We start from the raw sequence: 19,728 nt of genomic DNA on the forward strand, positions 1-19,728 counted from the left end.
TTGAAGTCCAATTTCTTAGTTAAAACACCCAAAAACTCTTAATCTAATTACTAATGTAATATAATCTCAAGAATTATTTAAACATTGATTAAAAAAATAATCAAGTAATGATTTCAATGAGTCTAATTGTTAATGATTCCAGAATGTTTTATGGTTAGATTTTCAGAAACTCAAAATGTGTCACTGAATGGCTAAGATTCAAAATTGAGACTAAAAGCGTCAATATTTAGAAGAAAGACTACAATAGACTACAAAAAGTGTATACAGCACTGCGTAGACTGCTACTGTATATGATTTTTTCACAATTATGTTTAGAGTACATCACACACTGTAAACTATGCTATCATCCAACTTGTTACCGCGCTTGTAACTAGAAAGGTAGGTAGCAGTGCTCAAGAGGGGAGAGACGTCAAAGTCACTGCCCACCTTCTTCACTTCATGCCCTTCTAAGGGGCCATACCCGCGAAGAATGTATAGAACTTCCTTCATGGATGGCCGAGTTGAAGGTAATGTGCTTGTGCAAATGAGTCCTAGTTTAAACACAGTTGCCATCTCTTCCAAGTCACATGGTTTCTTTATTTCCTCATCTAGGGCATCTGTGATGGTCTTTCCTTGGCTGTATAGCTTCCAAGCCCATTCTGCTAAGCTCGTGTGTTCGTCTCCACTGTTGGGTTCTCTTCCTGTTGTTAGTTCTAAGAGCACAACCCCGAAGCTGTAAATATCGATCTTCTCGTTGATTTTGGTTGTGTAAGCATACTCTGCAATGCCAAACAGATCAATTTTAGTCATTCTAGTTTAATATAAGAGTTTGTGTGGTGTGTGAGCAAAATGGAGGTGAATTTTGACAGGGTGTGTGTGTTGGGATAAAACCTTTGTCATTTTAAGAACATGGAGAGTGTAATGGGGATTTGGAATCTCTTACCTGGTGCCATGTAACCAAAAGTGCCTGCAATAGAAGACATTGTGTTGGGTTCTCCATGCTTGGCCAAAATCTTAGCCAGCCCAAAATCTGCTATCCGAGCCTTGAATTCAGAATCTAACAAGATATTGCTGGACTTTACATCTCTATGAATTATAGGTGTAGAGCAGTCATGGTGCATGTAGCACAAGCCCTGTGCAGCCCCTATTGCAATCTGCAATCTTTTCGGCCAGTCTAAGACAACATGATGAGCCAAACTTATCCCTGAAGCCAACTTTCTCTTCCTTCCATGTAGCCACTTATCTAGGCTCTGATTCTCCATGTACTCGTACACAAGAAGCTTCGAATCCTCACTCGAAATGCAGCACAGCAACTTAACAATGTTTGAATGTCGAATAGTGCCTAGAATCTGAACCTCAGCAATAAACTCTTTCTCCAGCATCTCATCCACTTTCTTGTTGTTCCAAATCCTTTTCACCCCAACGAATTCACCCGGGCAGTTGGTACTAACCCGATAAACTTTCCCTGATCCGCCACTTCCAATGAGATTGCTATCTGTCAAATTTGTCAAAACATTGAACTCAGTGAAATCCAATCTATGGAATGAGGTGAGCTTCCATGTCGCCAAGTCATGGCCGCGCTTTTTCCTCCTGTAGTCTCTGACCATGAAAAAGGTCAATAAAACAGTAACCAGAAACACAGCAATGGAAAGGACTAGAATCATGGCAAGGACTTTAGAGGACAGCTTGTGGGAGCCATGGATGGTGGTGTAGCAACTAGGAAGGTTTAGAATCGGAGTATTGGCGCATAGATTGGAATTATTCAAGAAACTGTTTTCATATGCAAGATTATCAAACACATCTGGGATTTTCCCTGAGAGCTTGTTGGAAGACAAGTTGAGGGAATTAAGCCTCAATTGACCAAACTCAGCTGGAATTTCACCTGAGAATTGGTTTGCCGACAAGTCTAAGTAAAGGAGGTCAGGCAAAGAACCAAGAGCTGCTGGAATGTGGCCTGAGAGTTCATTGCCTGAAAGATTCAAAGTATTCAGTGACTTCCATGAGATGATCTCCGATGGTAATTCACCGGAGAGTCGATTACCATCGAGTGATAGACTGTTTAGCTGAGAAAGGCTGGTCAGTTCTATCGGAAGTTTCCTGGAAAACAGATTCCCACTTGCCTTGAACACAACCAAACTTTCCCAAGAAGAGACCTGAACAGGGATTTCACCAGAAAATCTGTTGTTGCTGATTTCAAGCCTCGACAGATTCCAGGCTAAATTGCTGCTGGGAAGTTGACCCGAAAACGAATTGTTACTCATCATCAAGCTCGATAGATTGGGTGCAGTCCAAAGTCCCTTAGGAACCTCACCCGAAAAATGGTTGTTATAAACCTGAACCGTGCGCAAAGCACCACAATCACCAAGCCCTTTAGGCACTTCTCCACTAAGATTGTTTGAGAATGCAACTGCTCCTTGCAAGAGGCCTTTGCTGCATAGGTGTTCCGGCAATGGACCACTCAGCTGATTTTCCGAGACCTCGAATGCTTCAAGCTCCGAGTGCAGGCCTAGTTCCGGCGGCAGAGTCCCATTCAACTTGTTCTTAAAAACCCGAAAGGACTTTAGCGCCGGAATGAGGCCTAAACTCGCCGGAATCCCACCCGTTAATTGATTCGAAAAGAGGTGCAAAACAGTCAAATTCTTCAGCTTCCCGAAATCTTGTGGAATGGAGCCGCTCAAGTTGTTCATAGAAAGATCAACTTGAACCAAATTCAATGCTTCCACAGTGGTTGGTATCTCCCCTGACAATTTATTGTGGAAGAGAAACAAATTGCTCAAATTCTTCAACAATAACAGCCCAGCTGGAATTTCGCCAACCAATTTGTTTCCCGAAAGGTCCAAGTGGCGGAGGCTCGTGAGATAGGAAAAATTTTCCGGGATCTCACCGATCAAATTCGACTGCGTCATCCAAAATCGCTTCAGCTTCGTCAATTTTCCCAACTCCGGTGGGATTGGAGCAGCCACCAAGTTCTCATTATAAGGCATGTCCAAGATTTCAAGATTCGACAAATTTCCGATCTCACTTGGAAATGTTCCGTTGAACAGATTTTGATACAGCCGTAACGCCTTCAGCTCCGTCAGCCGGCCGATTGCCACCGGAATGTCGCCGGAGAAGTTGTTCCCGCCGAGGTCCAAGTATCGGAGAGACGACATCCGGTCGATGTCGTCGGGAATTGCGCCGACGAAGTAGTTCTGCGAGAGGTTGAGGACTCGGAGCATGGAGCAGTTGTGAAGAAAACTCGGGAACTCGCCGGGAATGTAGTTCCAAGCGAGGTCGAGGTCGGTGAGGTTCTTCAGGTCGCAAATTGTCGCCGGGATTTTCTTCGTGATGTTTTTATCGAGGAGGAAGAGTCCGGTGACTGTGCCGTCGGTGCAGCCGATCTCCGGCCAATCGCACGGCGAGGATGACGAGTTCCAGGACTCGATGGACGGTGGATTGCCCCATTGCTCTTTGAGTTTCAGTAGGATCGACTGCTCGGTGTCCGTGGATTGTGAAATTACTTTGAAGGGTAGGGAGATGAGGATGAAGAACAAAAGGGAGAGTGGTATATCAGGAATTGATAGGGCTATTTTCGTCATTTCATGTGGTTCAGTTCGTTGTTCCGGTTGTGTTTTTTTCCCGGGAAAATATGGGACAAATAACGACCGCTAATTCAAACTTGGCATAGGCGGCCGCGGCCAGGGGATTATAAGCGTTTCTGCTTCTTAAAAGGACACTGATGATGTAGACAATTACATTATGCCACTGAAAGGGGCTGGTCGTGTCGTGTCACGTAGTAGTCAAACTCTTAGTTTTATTTTGACACGCCTCAATAACTTTTTAAGAAAAAAAAATGAGACATCTAATGGAATATGCTGTTTTCACTTCTTATTTTAATAAAATTGGATAATAAATTTATAATAAATTAGAATCTAGGGGATGATGATCTATATCTAGTAATTAACTTAGATCTACAATAAATTAATTTATTAGAAGTCATTGTAGGGATTAATTTGGTAATCTGATATCATAACCTGTTTACCTGTAGATTTTAAAACGTAGGAGCTAAACTTATGTTCTAGTTTAATGGTCTTGTGCCATAGATATTGTGGATTTGTCCGCAGGAGTGGGACCCTTGTTCTAGAAGCAAGTCTTACACTAAGCAAGGAGAGTGACTGTTTTAACTTTTAAGCACGTGTGAGGACTGAGGAGCAAAGTAGTCATCAATCTTTGAGGGGCACATTTGTGAATCTGAAAACAAAATTGGGCCTTCAGCTACTGGCCCATATATGTATTTTTTGGTGGTTATCAACTTATCATGCATTTTGATAAATAATGTGCCAAATATTATCATCTCCTTTTAGCCGATAAAAATTCCATTAAAAAAAAAAAACATGAAATGGTGAGAGAGGATAAAAAAATTAAAAATAAATGAATTTGAACAAAGTGGTGATTCTGAAAAAAAAAAAAAAAAAAAAAAAGAGCATAGAAAGAGGTCTATGTAATCTATATTCCATTAAGCCTTCAATTATTATTGTTTTAAATATATGTCTGCGTTCAGTTCATTTAGGAGTCAAATAAAAGCACAGATGCTATGAACGATAATGGCAGGTGAGCAGAAATTTCATGGTTGGTTTGTCTTTATTAAATAACAATCAAGCAATTAATGGTCTGCTCATTGACTATATATCACACCATATTCAAACTATAATATACCTTTCGTCAAAAAACTTGATAAAGATTAACTTTTGAACGCACTCATCCAGGCCGCCTATATTATATAGTACAGTACTGGTGGGAAGAATGCTACTACTCCCACGCTCTCCAACAGTTGACTGGGAAAATTAATCAAGTACAAATCACTTCACAAATCACAATCAACCCTAAGAAGAAATGGGTAATGCTATTTTAACTACATTATTTAATGGATAATGCTATCTTTAATTATCTATATTTAGTTCATGAAATTATTTGACCTCTAAATTATGTATCTTTATTTTAATTTGTTGAAATTGTGTGACTCGATACAAGTTATGAGTGCAAATAAATTTGCAATATTATGAAATAAAACAGTCTTCCTCGCATTCATGTTTACAACAAGAATTCAGCTTTCATCCCTCCCTCCCTCCTTGAATAAAAGAAACAATTAAAAAAAAAAAAAAAACCTCAAATTTCCATGGCTAAAAATGTAATTTTCTGTTGCTTTAGTCTTAAAGAAACTTCAGTTTTGTTGAATTTTCAAAAGAATCAAAACCCACATAATCAAAAGATGATGGGCCATCTAGAAGGAATCCGGCACTTAAAACTTAGTTGGTGAAAGTTACAACAAAATACCATGTGCATCATTCACAGATTTTCTTCTATTTTAAATTGAACTTATCCCACATATTAATTGGTGGCAACATCACCTTGAGTTGATTGCTCTAGCGAACCTAGTTTTGTCAAGTTATGTGCAATTTTGCCTTTGTTTTTGTGTTTGAGGGTAGTGCTCCAATAGGCCTTACACTATGCCTCACATTCTTAAATTGTATAATATTTTTAAGAAGAAAGTGGAAGTAAAATTACAAAGTGGGTGTTGTGCCAGTCGATTAGAGGTTTCTTAAAGAAGCAACAAAATAGTGAAAATACTTAAGGAAAAAAGTACTATTAATTTCGAATTTATAAATGCATGGGTAGCCTGGTAGGTGGTCTGTTTGATCCATCAGAGTTTGACTTTCTGCAATAGCGAGACAGACTCATGAGTTTAAAAAATTCAAGTGCACTGAACAATTTGAAGTTTCAAAGGCTTAAAAAAAAGAAAAAAAAAGACTAACTTGAAGAATGTAGAAAATGAAGGCTGCAGAGTTAAAAGTCTCTTGGACCATTTACTTCATCCTGTATAATAAACAAAATAGTTGTTAATTTGGACACCAAGCATGTCATCAAGAAGAGGACAAAGGGAGAAGTTTTTTCTACGAGGAAATGGATGCATTTTGATCTCTCTGATAATTGGGTTGAAATCAGGTTGGGACTTGGGCTTGCCCAGTTGAGCTTTCCAAGATTGGAAATTTTCTTCCACATCCAAGAATAGTCATTTTGCAGCCCATGAATGAGCTTACTGGGTGTGATTTCTTGGGCCTTACAAATCTCAGTCACAGTGCATAGTGCACACAAAATACAAGCTGCTGTTGAAATAAAGAAAAGCTTTAATTGTCACTTTTGCCAGTAACTTCTAACTTTCTATTTTCTAAGTATTGCTTAAGTATAGGCATATATAATATAGGTAGGTACATACCATTCTTACTGCAGAGCCTCTCTCAATGAGAGCTACCCATTAATACTACAATTTTTTCATGGTATATATCAATCCCTTTTTCAAAACAAGATATTAAGCATACTGTTAATAGTGAATATAACGCTAGGCGTGCTAAATTTTGGGTCACTCTTTGAACTGGAAGAGCTTGTACTCTTTGAGACTCTTATGCAGACCATAAATGGCACCACATGCTGCAGCCAACGAAAGAAGGAAGCACAAAAAGCACAACAATTGGAGCCCAAACCAGCGAAGCGTTCGCTTCCCAATCTTGTTCCGTGCAATGTGCATCTCCACTGGAATGTACACTATAAGGGGCCAGTAGCCAATGGCTCCAAGGAGGGCAAGCGTGTCAGAGAAGAAAGGCAGAGCTATGGCAATAACAGTGACCACCACCCCAAAGGTTGTTCTCCATAACAGCCTAAACTTGTTGATACTGATCTGTTTTGTCTTCCCAATCCTAACTGGGATCTCTCTGGTTATGAATTTGGACTTGGGCCACCTCCTGCTTGCCAATGTTTCCACAATGCGGAACACTGGTTGGCAAAGTACCTGCTCAGGAGTAACAAGACACGTTCTTTTATCACATATCCGACATGTTATATTGTCAGATTGTCAATCTGAATCGTTGATTTAAACAAAATTTCACTTAATTAATAGTTCAAATTAACAATTTGACGACATAATATAATAGATTGTATGACAAGGGAAAATTATGAACCTGATATGCACCCACTATGTGCACCACAATGAAAACATTAGCCAAATCAACAAGCCAGGGGGCCATATCATCTCCAAAACCAGCCAGCAGATTTTCTGGTGTCTTGTCTCCAAACGCAGCATAACCCAAGCTTGCACACATCATGAATAACATTGTCATGACCAACCCCCCTATTTTGGCAGCCTTCTTCATCACCTTGTTTTCTGGTGGCGATGACTTCAGTGTGTCCTGAAAATTACATGCGACATCTCAAAAAAAAAAAAAAAAACTTCTATTTTCGAAAACAGAAAAGATAAGAAATTTAAGAATTGACTTGGCATGTCTTACTTGGATGTCAAAAAGCACCAGAGCATATGAGCAAGCAAATGCGATATCTCCAATTGCTATCAACGTCCTCCAAACTTTTTCTGATGAAGATTGGTCCACCCCAATTTTCACTCCTGCAAGAAAGGTTTTTCCTCCATGCCCTGTTCAAGTAAATATTTATTTTTACTTATTTTTTTAAATGCTACTCTTATCATAGTGTGAATGTGTGACACTTCAATACAGTATAGATTATTATTATTATTATGTTTTTTTTTTTTGGTTCATTTTGGGGGATGGACTTCACATTTTGTGGGCTCATGTATTTTCTTGGTTGGGCCAGAGGGAGGGAGACATTTTAGCCCATTACTGTTGATGGAGAACTTACCGGATATGATCTTTGCAATGGAAAGTCCAATTCCGATAGAGGCATACCCAAAAGACATAGTGGCTGCAATCTTTGAGAGCCAAGCTAGCTTGTGAAAGTTTGGGATTTGGGACAAGACAATTTCAAAAATCCCAAAACCAACCACGTGTGGAATATTGGAGAACATGCATGGGGAGTCAAGGCCTTTTTTGCGATGGCAATTCGATTTCTGTATAGCCCTGAATAGTCAATTCAGGTAAGATTTAGACTACGAAAAATTAGCACTAATACGAAATTTTGAATAGAGTTATTTGTGCTATATGAATTGTTCATCTTATGTATATTAGTATATATACCAACTTTCCGAAAATTCAGATGATCGAGTGGTCTCACATCTATTAAAAAAATTGTATGCAACATAATCAATTAAAATGATACAAATCAAAACTCACTTACAATAGGCTTTTAGCCGTAGTGATGGTAAAGCCGACTCCAATAGTAGCAAGATTTGTATATTGGATCCATCCACAGATCAAGTACATCCTTCCGCCTTATACATTAAATAAAAAAATCAAAACAAATAGTATCAACAAAATTAATTAGGCCATGAAAAAAATAGTATGGAAGTTCAAAATATATAAATTTACCTAAATGGGATTTAACAGCCTCCATATAAGAGTAATTTCTTTTGCCTGTAACTGGGTCTGGAAATCTATAAGCGTCTGCTAAGAGAGTGGCAGTGTAGAGTGCAGTAAAGGTGCAAAATAAGATCATGAAAATGCCAGCAAGCCATCCCAGTTGCGCCATTGCCCATGCCAGAGAGAGCACTCCAGCACCTATTGATGCCGTGATTATATGTGCGCATGCAGTCCACACTGTCCCTGCACACATATTACACAACATGTAAACATTGTAGAGAAAAATACCATTAGACTAATATTTTTCTTCAAACTATTTCAACGCTAAATTACATCATCAATCTTTTACCGTGCTACAATCCAATATTTTCTTTTACACTTCTTATAAAAGAAAAGGATAGAAAATACAAAATTTCCCCATAAACCTTTTTTTATATAAGAAGTAGTATTAGGTGAAGGGATTTATTTTGCTCACCACCACCTTTTTGTGGTTAGCAAAAATGGATTCTTAGGTGAACATTGATGCATATCTGGTATGCTAATTACTGCTATCGATCAGTATACATTAAAAATGAATGCTACTGACCACATTAATACCTGTATCTAAGAAAAGGATTGTTGCATTAATGATTATATTCCATCATAAGCAAAAGCATTGATAAGGTCTCTATACACTTCAGGCTTCCAATTAGTAAATAAGTAAATGCACTGTACCCCCAAAATTTAGTATTTTTGCACGTAGATAGCACTGATGAATATGAATTCTCTGAACTGTGTATTACAGGTCCAAATTTTATTATGTATTTTTTATATTTATTAATAAAATTCATTATAATCTTTAAATTGTTTATATAAAGCTCAGATTAAAAGTCAAACAATATCAATATAAACAACTAGTCAGATGTGTTAATTTAAGTGTACAAGCAAAGTAGCGCAAAGAAGGAGAAAGGGGAGTTTTTTTTTTTTTGGTATAAGGGAGGGCCTAAGCCCAGAAACAGAAAAGGCTACAGAGTAATTTGCTCGAATCCCTCATCCCAAAAGAAGGAAAAAGAAATCAGAAGAGAGAATCCTCTACTTTTTCTCTTCTCTTTAGGAAGGAGATCTCATTCATTGAATGGTGATAACTGAAATTAGAGAGCTGGCTGAGCAATAGCGCGGCCCGACCCAAAAAGAAGAAGATTAAAAAATTCAAGCATATTTCTAAGCTAAAAGTCAATTAGCCTTAAAAAAATAAAAGATAATTCAGCTCGTTCCACTTTCAAATCTTCAGTAACAATATTCTCACACTCTGTGCATTGGGTGCATGTATGTATTTATTATTTTTTTTCTTAGGAAATTACAGATTTAGTCCAGTTATTTTATACCTAGTTCATTTTTGGTCCACAATTTTTTTTAAGTTCTATTTTGGTCCATTAATTGTCCCACTTGTTCAGTAAAGGTCCAGATTTGTTTTCTCAAATTTGGTCTGCCTTTTACCCTATTAAATCTCACCCAAATTCAGCAAACATATACTTATTTCAAAGTTATGCATTTTTTTCTTTACAACCATATAAAGATCATTCAAATTAGAGTTCTAAAACTTAAGATAATTGACCCCAAAGTAGGGTACCCGAAACTACCAATTTTTCAAACTTCACCCAATCTCAATTCTCTTAGATTCTAATACTCCAAATTTGTTTTTATGACTAATAAATGATGAAATATAACTTATACTCCAATTATAATTCAAGAAAACACAACCCAAATGATTTAAAGTCACAAATCTGGACTTTTATTGAACAAATAAAACAATTAGTGGACTAAAACAGAACTTAAAAAAGATCGTGGACCAAAATTGAACTAGGTATAAAATAAGTGGACCAAATCTGTAATTTCCTCATTTTTTCTCGTAATAAAACAAAATTACAATACAAAACTACCTGAATCAAAACGATCAAAATTAAAGTTAAAACAATTGACAGGGGAAGAACTAGACTCGAAGTGTGACGAGAGAGGACATTGTGTGCGCATGTACGTGTTAGCTAGCTAGAGAGAAATTAAAAGAGCATACCGGTTCTCTTGAGTTTGCCATCCTCGTCTAGTTCTCCAACACCACCTTCAACCACGTTTGTGGGAGCTGGATTTAAACCAGATTCACAGAATTCATGTTGAAATTGATGATCATGAGCAACCGCACTCGCCATAGCTAGCTTGAACAACCAATTAAGCTGAGTACTCTTTATGATCGAGAACAAACCCAGCAGTTCACTACGACTGCTGGCTTATATATACACACGAAAATGACCACAATTGAGCCGTACGACTAATTCCTTAATCCTTATAGACCAAATTAAGCAAAGCTTAAGCCTTAAGTTGTAGCTAAAGCTTTGATAATTGCATCTTAATATCAAGTATTTGGTGTTTGGAAATGATTTTATACTCTCTACAACAACCCCTCGGTCCCCTCCCCCCCTCCTTTTTTTGGTCAGAGGACTGTATTATCTACAACCCAACTCGAACAATTAATATACCCTACTTTAAATTTGGTCTTCTTTTATGGCCAGTGCAACTCCCAATGTCTGTATTAGATGATGTGGCACCATGCTATTGGACAACAACTTTGCTTTGGCATGCATGAATTTGAAAATCCTCTCCTCTCTCTAGGGTGGCCAAATGGAGAAACCAATGACACATGTTAGTTGTTACACAGGTAAGCAGGTAAGCAAATCCCTTCAATGCAATTTTTCCATCTATTTGTATTTTCTTTTTTTTAATAGTTTTCTGCATCACGTTTGTGTGCGAACCAAGTAGTAAGTATGAGTAATATATACTTAGGGCTGCCATCGGTCGGTTTTACCAAAACCAAAAATTTCGATATTTTTCAAATTCGGTTTGTTGCTATATAAACTACCTATGTAAAGTCCCATTGCGCTTGTTGCCATACAACAAAGAACTGCTTTTCTTCACAATTTTAGATTAGCCACAAGTTTGTTTGGTAATTCAAGTGAAAACTGCCTTTTTTCACAATTAATTTGAGGATGCATAAATTGGAATTAGATCAAATTAATTAGTATGCCTACTATTTATACAATATTGGCTATACATGCTGATATGTAATTAAGCGTACTGAATTTGGGGTCACCCTTTAAATAGGAAGGGGTCCTAGGCATTGAGACTTTTGGAATTTGGATTATGTGTTGTATTTGTTTTTACTTGTTTTATTCTTAGCAATTAATTATAAATTTAAAGGTTATAAATATATGAATATAATCTCATAGACATTCCAAAAAAGTATTATAAATCAATTTTTTCTTTTATTCTCATGCTTTTGGATTTACAATACATATCAAAAGATCCAAACCGAGATATTTATGCGGCAGATCGTGATCAATGGCTCCAGATGCATGCTGTGTGTACTTGTGTAGCCCACAAACAAAGCAACCTTAAAAAGCTCAAATGTTGAGTGGAGGAATTTGCAGACTATATCCAAATAGAATAATGAATTGCGGTGATTTGACCACTGTCCATGGAGATAAATCTCCTTCCCACTGTTTAGCAACAGTATGAGTCAAATTACTTATATGAGACTTACGGAAATCGAACCTTCTTCAAACGGTGTTAGTCTTACGTAGCATGTGAACGTAATATAGTGTATTTACTCAAATTATCACATATATGTAATTATTATTTAAATTATAACATATTTTAAAAATAACAGTTTAGATATTAATGAATTCATAATACTGCATCAATAAGTCACGTGGTGTCGATCTCCCACACAAAATAATTTTACAAAGAGATCTTGAAAAAAAACTATTGCACCCAAGAGTACTCCTTTTACATACAAGATACAAAACAATCTTGTATTGCATTATTAATATCATTTTCATACTTAAGGAAAAAAAGGGATATATATATATATTCGTCCTATAAGCTAGAAATATGGGCTATGCTGATATATATATATATATAAGCTAGCATGCTATAGTATTTTTTGGGTTCACTCTTTAAATTGGAAGGGCTTGTAGACATTGAGACTCTTATGCAGACCATGAATGGCACCAGATGCTGCAGCCAAGGAAACAAGCAAGCTCACAAGGCTCAACATTTGGAGCCCGAACCAGCGAATTGTTTGTTTCCCGATCTTGTTCTGTGCAATGTGCATCTCCACAGGAAAATACACCCCAAGCGGCCAGTAGCTAATGGCTCCAAGAAGTGCAAGCATGTCCGAGAAGAAAGGCAGTGCCATGGCAATGACAGTGACTATCACCACAAAGGTTGTTCTCCATGACACCCTAAACATGTTGGCGTTGAATTTTACCATCCCAATGCTTATTGGGATCTCTTCATTTATGAAGTTGGAGTTGGGCCATCTCCTGCTGGCCACTAGCTCAACAATACGGAACACAGGTTGCAAATATACCTGTACAATGTAAATATTATTAGACTGTCAATCTGAATTATTAATTGTATAAACTTTTATTTAGGATGTCAGATTAACAATTTTATAACATAATATGTCAAATATTCGACAAATGAGCATTACCCTTTTGATAATAACCAAAATTTTCCGACGAAAATAGATATACGAACCTGATATGCACCCACTAAGTGAACTACAATAAAAACATTTGCCAAATCAACAACCCAGAAGGCCTTGTGATATCCAAAGCCAGCAAGCAGATTTTCTGGTGCCTTGTCTCCGAATGCAGCATAACCCAAGGTACCACACATCGTGAAGAATATTGTCATGATGGCCACCCCTATTGAGCTAGCCTTCTTCATCACTTTGTTTTCTGGTGGCGATGACTTTAGTGTGTCCTGAAAATGACATGAAATGCAACGTGCCACAAGTTCAATTACTCTTCTATCATAAAAGGAAAAAAAAAAGAAGGGAAATATCATGTTTTTCCTTTGTCTTTAGGGAAAAAATAATTAACAAGAAAATTACTTGGATATCAATAATCAACGTAGCATATGCGCAAGCAAATGCGACATCTCCAGCTGCTGTAAATATCCTCCAAATCTTTTCAGGTTGGTCCATTACCAAAACTGAGGTTTTTCCTTCAGGCCCTGTCCAAGGGAATTTTCTTAACCAGTGGCCCATTATTAGCTATACATAAGCAGTGGGCCAGGCCCAATTAAACCGAAAAAAATTGGGGATGGAGAATAATCTAATTTACCCGAGACGATTTTGTCAATGGAAAGTCCAATTCCGATAGAGGCATACCCAAAAGACATAATGGCTGCAAGATTTGAGAGCCAAGACAAGTTGTGAAAGTTTGGAATTTGTGACAAGGCAATTTCAACAATCCCAAATCCAACCAAGTGTGGAATATTAGAAACCATGCATGGAGCATCATCACCACCATTTTTGCGACTGCAAATCGATTTTTGGATAGCCCTGAAAAATACTCGATCAATATCGATCACATTAACAATTTTAGAGTTAGAGTGACCTATAGGCAATAGTATATAGTTCTTCTTTTTTTCTCTTTGCCTAAATGAATTGATTAACACTAATTAATATAAAATCCTAGCTAGTTAGAACTTACACCAAGCTTTTTGCTGTAGTGATGGAATAGCCGATTGCAAAACTAGAAAGAACCAAATATTGGATGCACCCACAAATCTTGTACATTGCTCCACCTTATTGTAAGTCGATGAAATCAAACCCAAAAAATAATTAGTACACAAAATAAATTAGACCATGAAAGTTTAGAATATATAAGAGACCTAATACATTTTCAATTAATGATAGATGTAATTACCTAAATAGGCTTTGACAGCGTCCATGTAAGAGGAATTTCTGTGGCCTGTAACTGGGTGTGGGTATCTGTAACAATCTGCTAAGAAAGTGGCAGTGTAGAGTGCAATGGTGGTGAAAAATAAGAGAATGGAAATGCCAGCAATCCAGCCGAGTTGGGCCATTGCCCATGGCAGAGATAGCACTCCAGCTCCTATTGCTGTTGTGATTATATGTGCGCTTGCACTCCACACTGTCCCTGCATATATGCAATATGTCACACATGCAATAGGATTTGAAATTAATAGCTCTATATCTTTCATTTTATTGTTTAGTACGGAATCGCAGAGAAGGATTAGTAGAGAATCCAAATCCAATGCCTAGCTCTTGACCAAAAATTTATAGTCTGGGATTTGCATCTAGTCTAAAAAAAAATCTCTCAAATTCTCTTTTATAAACTATATATAGTACTCAGGAGGAAATTAAAAACCAAAAAACGAGAGAAATTTATAAATTTAAGAGATTATTGAAAACTAATCAAATAAATTTTGTCATACTTTGTGTGTGTTTGTGTTAGGTAGCTGGAGATCAGAAAGAGAAGGTACCCGTTCTTTTGGGTTTGTGCCCATCATCATCAGCCTCTTCATCTTCCACATTTTTGGGTCGAATATCATTTAAACCAGATTCACATATGAACTCATCATGTTCTAATTCATGACTATTAGGCTCATGAGTACTCGCCATGCTTGCCAAGCTAGCCTCCCAGAACAACCAAAACTCTCTCTCTCTCTCTCTCTCTCTCTCTCTCTCTCTCTCTCTCTCTGTAATATTGTAAGAAAATGAAGCAGTTCACTTTGAATTATATATAATATTGGAAAATGATCTACCACAAATTGAGTTAGAGACTTAATTGGAGTAGTGTACGTCCTTCCTTTACAGACCAGATTAAGCAAAACTTAACCTGTAAGGTCTGTAAGTACTGCTGGCAAGTCTGAGGATCATTAATACATCTTCATATGCAGACAACCTGGAATTGACTATTCTTTACAACCCTAGGCCTACTACAGCACTACCCTATTATACAAACTGACACACACACACATATATATGGTACTTCTCTTTCCTATGCAAAGTTGGAACCTCCTAGTCTTTTTTTAACTGATGTGGCATCATGTTATTGGACCCAAGTAGTAGCCATGCTTTAGCATGCATACATATGAACGGAAAAAGCCTCTCTATAGGGTGGCCAGATGGAGGCCATGAAGAGGTTTGTGCAGTACTCAGAGTCTCAGTACTCAGTAGAGTAACACCGAGCCTTACAAAAGACATGTGTATGTATGGTAATCAGAAACATATATATGTATTCTTGGCCAAAAAAATATATATATATATATATGTATAGTAAGAAAATCGACAGCTGGCTACATATATATGCAATTACGTACTTGCCATATTTACATTTTCTAGCACTTTTACAGGGCCACAGTTTTTCTATGAACATGCTACATCCAACCTTAATTAATTAGAGGTGTTGCAGGACCCCAAAGAAGAAAAAGGAAGGTAGCCACTACAAATGACCATCTTCAAGATTTTTTAAATAGAGCTGTTGATTCGTGTAGATAACATGATTCGATATGTGTTAAAATTAAAATAAAAATTACCAACTAATGTACTATTGATTTAGTGATAATTTTTTTATAATGTTGAAAAAGTTTTAGATTCGAGTCACCTTTTTCTGAGACAGAAAAGAGTACTGTTTATTGTGGCTGTAATTAAATTGGTGGCTGCAAAGACTAATTAATAAAGGTGGCATAAGTGAGGATTTTGAAGATCGGTTTAGGCATTGGAGATGTGAGTCATATAATTAAAAAGGCAAAAGCTACCATTCATGAATCATGATCTTTACGTAACATTTTTACCTTTTTTGCACCAATGATAAAAATTAAGTTCATACTACTTTAATAAAAATCAGAATTCCAAATACAAGTACCCGATAAATCGTAGTCGACAAGATCGCCAAGCAAAACCAACTTGAAGGGGACCAAATAAGGCCCCAAGTCACGGATACGCCAGTTCGAAGCAGGCTTAAATGGGCCAACACTTCAGACAAGCCTTAGTTTAGTTTTGGGCTCAGATTAGAAATGGTCCATATCTCAGGCTTCTTGGTGAGCCCGACCTGCCCGTTTGGTTTTTTCATAGCCTTACGTGGACGGCTTAAAATTAGTGTCTACCTCAAACACAATTTTTTTGGCTGACTGTAATATTATAATACTAGGTAGTATATTGATATGCTATTATCAATTTATTTAAATTATAATATTTATATATTTTAAATGGTATTATTTAAGATTTAGAATTATAGATATTAATGATTGCACCTTGTTATAATTTGCATGAAATGATAACATCATATTAGGGTCACATAATAAATCACTAAACCCGAAATGTTTTTAGGACAAAAAACCTCGATTATTTCATGTTTCTCGTAAGCTTTAATGAGTAGAGAGGCATGGCAAGAGAGAAAGTGAAATCAGAGCCTTAAATGAATTCTCAATGAATGTGATGCTACGTTTCAATCCAAAAAAATAATAGTAATAATGTGATACTAGATTGACAAACTGACGGCAACACGTATTTCACATAATTTTTTCATAAAACTGAGAATTGTATTTGGCAGAGTGCAACCTTTTTGTGGGGTCGATAGGCTTAGTGATGACTCATGAGTAAATTTATTTACAAAACCAAAAGGCAATAAACCTGAAACTCGAACAAGAAAAGGAGATCCAGTAAACTACAAATCTCAGTGATCTTCTACACCCCTAATACGCAAGATTTAGGCCTATTACAAAGAGAAAACAGAAACTTAATGGGAACCCCTTAATTATGCAGAGCTTTTCATGCAATCCACTTAATACATAGCTGCCTCATCTTCCAATTTCCACTGCAGAATCAAGTGGTGTCGTTTCATGCTGACTGCTGCTAACTGAAAACAGGTAAACTTCCATTATAAATATTCTTAATTAAGCTAAAAAGCTGGCCATGAAAATTTGACATTTCTCAATTTGTATGGTGGAAAGCAAGCTCACGTCGTATAGTGGAAAGCTCTGAGCTCTTCACCACGCGCAGCCTCTTTGCTGTGGATACAAACATGCTGCAGAAGAATGAATGAAAAACAGTACGTTAAATTACATCTACATGCAAGTATGCAACCAACTCAAGAACTAGAATTTTACAAGATACAATGTCATGAGGGACCAATTAATGCAGTTTAATTACAAAAGCACTCCTGCTTCTATTCCAACTGTTGTTGATTTTGTTCACAAAGGTCAGTCTGAACATGACATGATTAATAAACAGTTGGATTAGTGTCGAGTCATTTGACATAATTGAATGGTTTTTGTTTTAACTCTGGAGTTGATGCATTTTTAGAGGATAGTGAAGTTGGTAATTAAATCCTTACTTCCATGGGACATCACCAACAAGCATCCTGTCTCCTTCATTATCCTCATAGAGTAGAGTATATTCCCCATTGCCATATAATGATTCGGTAATTGCTTTGGCCTCTCCCTTCTTATTTTTGTCTTCAACAGCAGAATAATCTCTTTGAGCTAAAATTGAAACAACAAAGCAAAAATAAATTGCTGCATAATTTGTTTTTGATCCTTCTTGCATGTAAAACAAAAGACTAGCAAATAAAACAATAATTTTCCATGGAGTACGTCTTGAGTTTGTAAAAAAATTAACCTGCAAGAAGACCTTGAAAGAGTTCATCTATAGCACATGAGAGTTTCTCATAACTATCATAGGCTTTGAGATTAACTTTTCTTCCAATGGGAACTCCTTCCATGTTGATCTTCACAAACATGTGGGGTTTGGAAGCACTATCAGATTTTTCACTGACCCCCTCTTGCAAATTAGTTTCATTTGGTGACTCTGAAGTTGGTGGCTTTGCAAAGCTTCTGCTTCCAAGATTTTTCCTGAATGAACGGATTGGGGGCCACCCAACAACTGGAGCTTCTGCAATTCTGCTTTTACTGGGGTACCAAAAGGCAAAAGTAAAAAATCAATATGGCCTTCACTGAAACATTTCTACTAAATCATTCAACTCAACAAGAAAACCTTAGTTTCATGGCAGCTATTCAACTACTTAGTATAGTTCAATGAAAATATTTGGTTTGTCCATATTTATTTGATCAAAGTTAGATAAACAAATAATTTCAGATTTAGCTAATTTTTTAAAAAATGATCTATCAATAAAGATGTAAAAAATGAACGGTTCAGATCGACACAAAACGACTCGTGTGGGCCCCAATAGAATATACCTTAACGTAAATAAGTTGAGAGATATACCTCAATAAAAAGAACCTATATATATATTTAAGATTAAAGTACTTATCCAAATCTTCCATTAATTGAAGAAACTTCAATTAAAAACACCTAAGAGAATGATTATGATCAATATGTGATAATGATAAAAAATAAAGTAAGAAAAGCTAGAGAACCTTTTCTGATCAGAGCCATTAGCTGCTGCTGCTGCTGAATTAGTAAATTTTGAAGCACTAGCAGGATCTGAACAGGCCTTGTTATCTGAGTTCTGGAACTCTGCAGCAACTCCAGAGTTGCATGGTTTGGGAGTCATTGGGCACTTAAAATATGAAGACTTTGGCAGCTGTTGTTGTTGCTGCCTCTGGCACTGACTATGAGCAGTGTTTGTCAACCACTCTCTCTCTTCTTTTTGGTCTTTAAATGGCTCATGGCAGACTCTTTTGGGTTCATGATCAGAATTATTGTTGCAGCCAAGGGAGAGATGAGACTGGTCCTCTCCTGGAGGACCCAGCCTCAGCTCCAGCTTTTTGTCTTCAGCTGCAACATAGCTTCTCTTATTTGTTCTCACAAGCACTTCTTCATTCACAACAACAAGATTATGCAACTGACCCATTTCTATATGGATACTGAAAGACTCAAGAAATTGAAAAAGGTTGGGTTTTGGCTAAGATGGAAGATTCTGTGTGCACCCAAAAATTACATGTAACAATACAAAACAGAACACAAAGCAACAACAAGAAGGTTTGAACAGTACTCTCTCTGGTCCATCTCCATCAAGAATTCTCCAGAATCAGACTAATAATTTGTATTTTAAGGAAATAAGAAACCCAAATTAATACTACACTAAGGAAACAAGCAGTAGTCAAGTTTAGTCACCCTCAGTGGTTGTACAGAGAGATATATAGCAAATAGCTTCCAACCATCTGCTTTTTAGAGACCCAGTATAGAGAATGAAAGGAAAATGCTGGGAATTTGGGATAGATTCCTTGTCTCAGATTTATAGTAGAAATGGAAATGTTATAGATGTGAGTGATCAAACACAAATATAACAACGCGTAGGTATGATGGAATATGTGGCCAGTCACATATACATGACAGTATATGACACATGACCAAGACAGCAATATTGATCTGAAAATACTGAATGTGAGTGTATATTATGTGTGGTGTGTGTGTGTGTCAGTGTGTGACTGAGTGAGAGACTGAGAGGGAGAGATAAGTGAGTCTACTAATTATTCTTTCCCTTGAAAAAGGAAAAAAGTAAAAAATGAAAAAGCACATGCCTATTGTTTCATCTGGGAGCCACGCAACTTCCCATTGCCTTTGTACCTTTTTATTCTCTGTTTCTCAATTCTCATAATGCATGCCACAAAAATTGGTGTAAGCTTATTGCTTAGA

The 19,728-nt window shown here is 37.0% G+C and overlaps 4 protein-coding genes across 4 annotated transcripts; all 4 read right to left on the reverse strand.

Annotated features, from left to right (window-relative positions):
• Positions 1-171: 171 nt before the first annotated feature.
• On the reverse strand, positions 172-3,637 carry LOC147278841 (kinase family with leucine-rich repeat domain-containing protein). The gene is made up of 2 exons (XM_086250424.1): positions 923-3,637; positions 172-758 (listed from the first exon to the last, which is right to left on the reverse strand). Exons 1-2 carry the CDS (start codon positions 3,555-3,557, stop codon positions 322-324), a joined length of 3,072 nt encoding a protein of 1,023 aa, XP_086106550.1. The 5' UTR covers positions 3,558-3,637; the 3' UTR covers positions 172-321.
• Positions 3,638-6,376: 2,739 nt separating this feature from the next.
• On the reverse strand, positions 6,377-10,462 carry LOC147278842 (amino acid permease 8-like). Its single transcript, XM_086252373.1, has 7 exons — positions 10,330-10,462; positions 8,289-8,522; positions 8,098-8,191; positions 7,663-7,880; positions 7,299-7,438; positions 6,972-7,199; positions 6,377-6,802 (listed from the first exon to the last, which is right to left on the reverse strand). Exons 1-7 carry the CDS (start codon positions 10,460-10,462, stop codon positions 6,377-6,379), a joined length of 1,473 nt encoding a protein of 490 aa, XP_086108499.1.
• A 1,795-nt stretch (positions 10,463-12,257) lies between these two features.
• LOC147278843 (amino acid permease 8-like) lies at positions 12,258-14,748 on the reverse strand. Its single transcript, XM_086252418.1, has 7 exons — positions 14,610-14,748; positions 14,030-14,263; positions 13,814-13,907; positions 13,442-13,662; positions 13,210-13,331; positions 12,852-13,079; positions 12,258-12,681 (listed from the first exon to the last, which is right to left on the reverse strand). Exons 1-7 carry the CDS (start codon positions 14,746-14,748, stop codon positions 12,259-12,261), a joined length of 1,461 nt encoding a protein of 486 aa, XP_086108544.1. The 3' UTR covers position 12,258.
• A 1,875-nt stretch (positions 14,749-16,623) lies between these two features.
• On the reverse strand, positions 16,624-19,369 carry LOC147278844 (auxin-responsive protein IAA2-like). The gene is made up of 5 exons (XM_086251020.1): positions 18,507-19,369; positions 17,749-18,038; positions 17,465-17,612; positions 17,091-17,155; positions 16,624-16,987 (listed from the first exon to the last, which is right to left on the reverse strand). The coding sequence occupies exons 1-5, from the start codon at positions 18,941-18,943 to the stop codon at positions 16,929-16,931; spliced, it is 999 nt and encodes a 332-aa protein (XP_086107146.1). The 5' UTR covers positions 18,944-19,369; the 3' UTR covers positions 16,624-16,928.
• Positions 19,370-19,728: the final 359 nt, after the last annotated feature.

This window comes from Dryas octopetala, chromosome 7 (genome assembly GCF_963921425.1).
Source record: "Dryas octopetala chromosome 7, drDryOcto1.1, whole genome shotgun sequence".
NCBI classification, from domain to species: Eukaryota; Viridiplantae; Streptophyta; class Magnoliopsida; order Rosales; family Rosaceae; genus Dryas; species Dryas octopetala.

Bases quoted from the DNA above. Each gene is read 5' to 3' on its own strand.
- LOC147278841 (XM_086250424.1), bottom strand. From the start codon at position 3,557: ATGACGAAAATAGCCCTATCAATTCCTGATATACCACTCTCCCTTTTG. The intron at 759-922 runs GTAAGAGATTCC...TTGGCATTGCAG, and splicing joins TTTTGGTTACATGGCACCAG to AGTATGCTTACACAACCAAA.
- LOC147278842 (XM_086252373.1), bottom strand. From the start codon at position 10,462: ATGGCGAGTGCGGTTGCTCATGATCATCAATTTCAACATGAATTCTGT. The intron at 8,523-10,329 runs GTATGCTCTTTT...ATATGTGTGCAG, and splicing joins TGGCAAACTCAAGAGAACCG to GGACAGTGTGGACTGCATGC. The intron at 6,803-6,971 runs GTTCATAATTTT...ACTCCTGAGCAG, and splicing joins ACATAGTGGGTGCATATCAG to GTACTTTGCCAACCAGTGTT.
- LOC147278843 (XM_086252418.1), bottom strand. From the start codon at position 14,748: ATGGCGAGTACTCATGAGCCTAATAGTCATGAATTAGAACATGATGAG. The intron at 13,908-14,029 runs GTAATTACATCT...ACTTACAATAAG, and splicing joins CGCTGTCAAAGCCTATTTAG to GTGGAGCAATGTACAAGATT. The intron at 13,080-13,209 runs GTAATTTTCTTG...TGTCATTTTCAG, and splicing joins CGTTGATTATTGATATCCAA to GACACACTAAAGTCATCGCC.
- LOC147278844 (XM_086251020.1), bottom strand. From the start codon at position 18,943: ATGGGTCAGTTGCATAATCTTGTTGTTGTGAATGAAGAAGTGCTTGTG. The intron at 18,039-18,506 runs GTTCTCTAGCTT...TTGGTACCCCAG, and splicing joins AATGGCTCTGATCAGAAAAG to TAAAAGCAGAATTGCAGAAG. The intron at 17,156-17,464 runs GTAAGGATTTAA...ATTCTTCTGCAG, and splicing joins GTTGGTGATGTCCCATGGAA to CATGTTTGTATCCACAGCAA.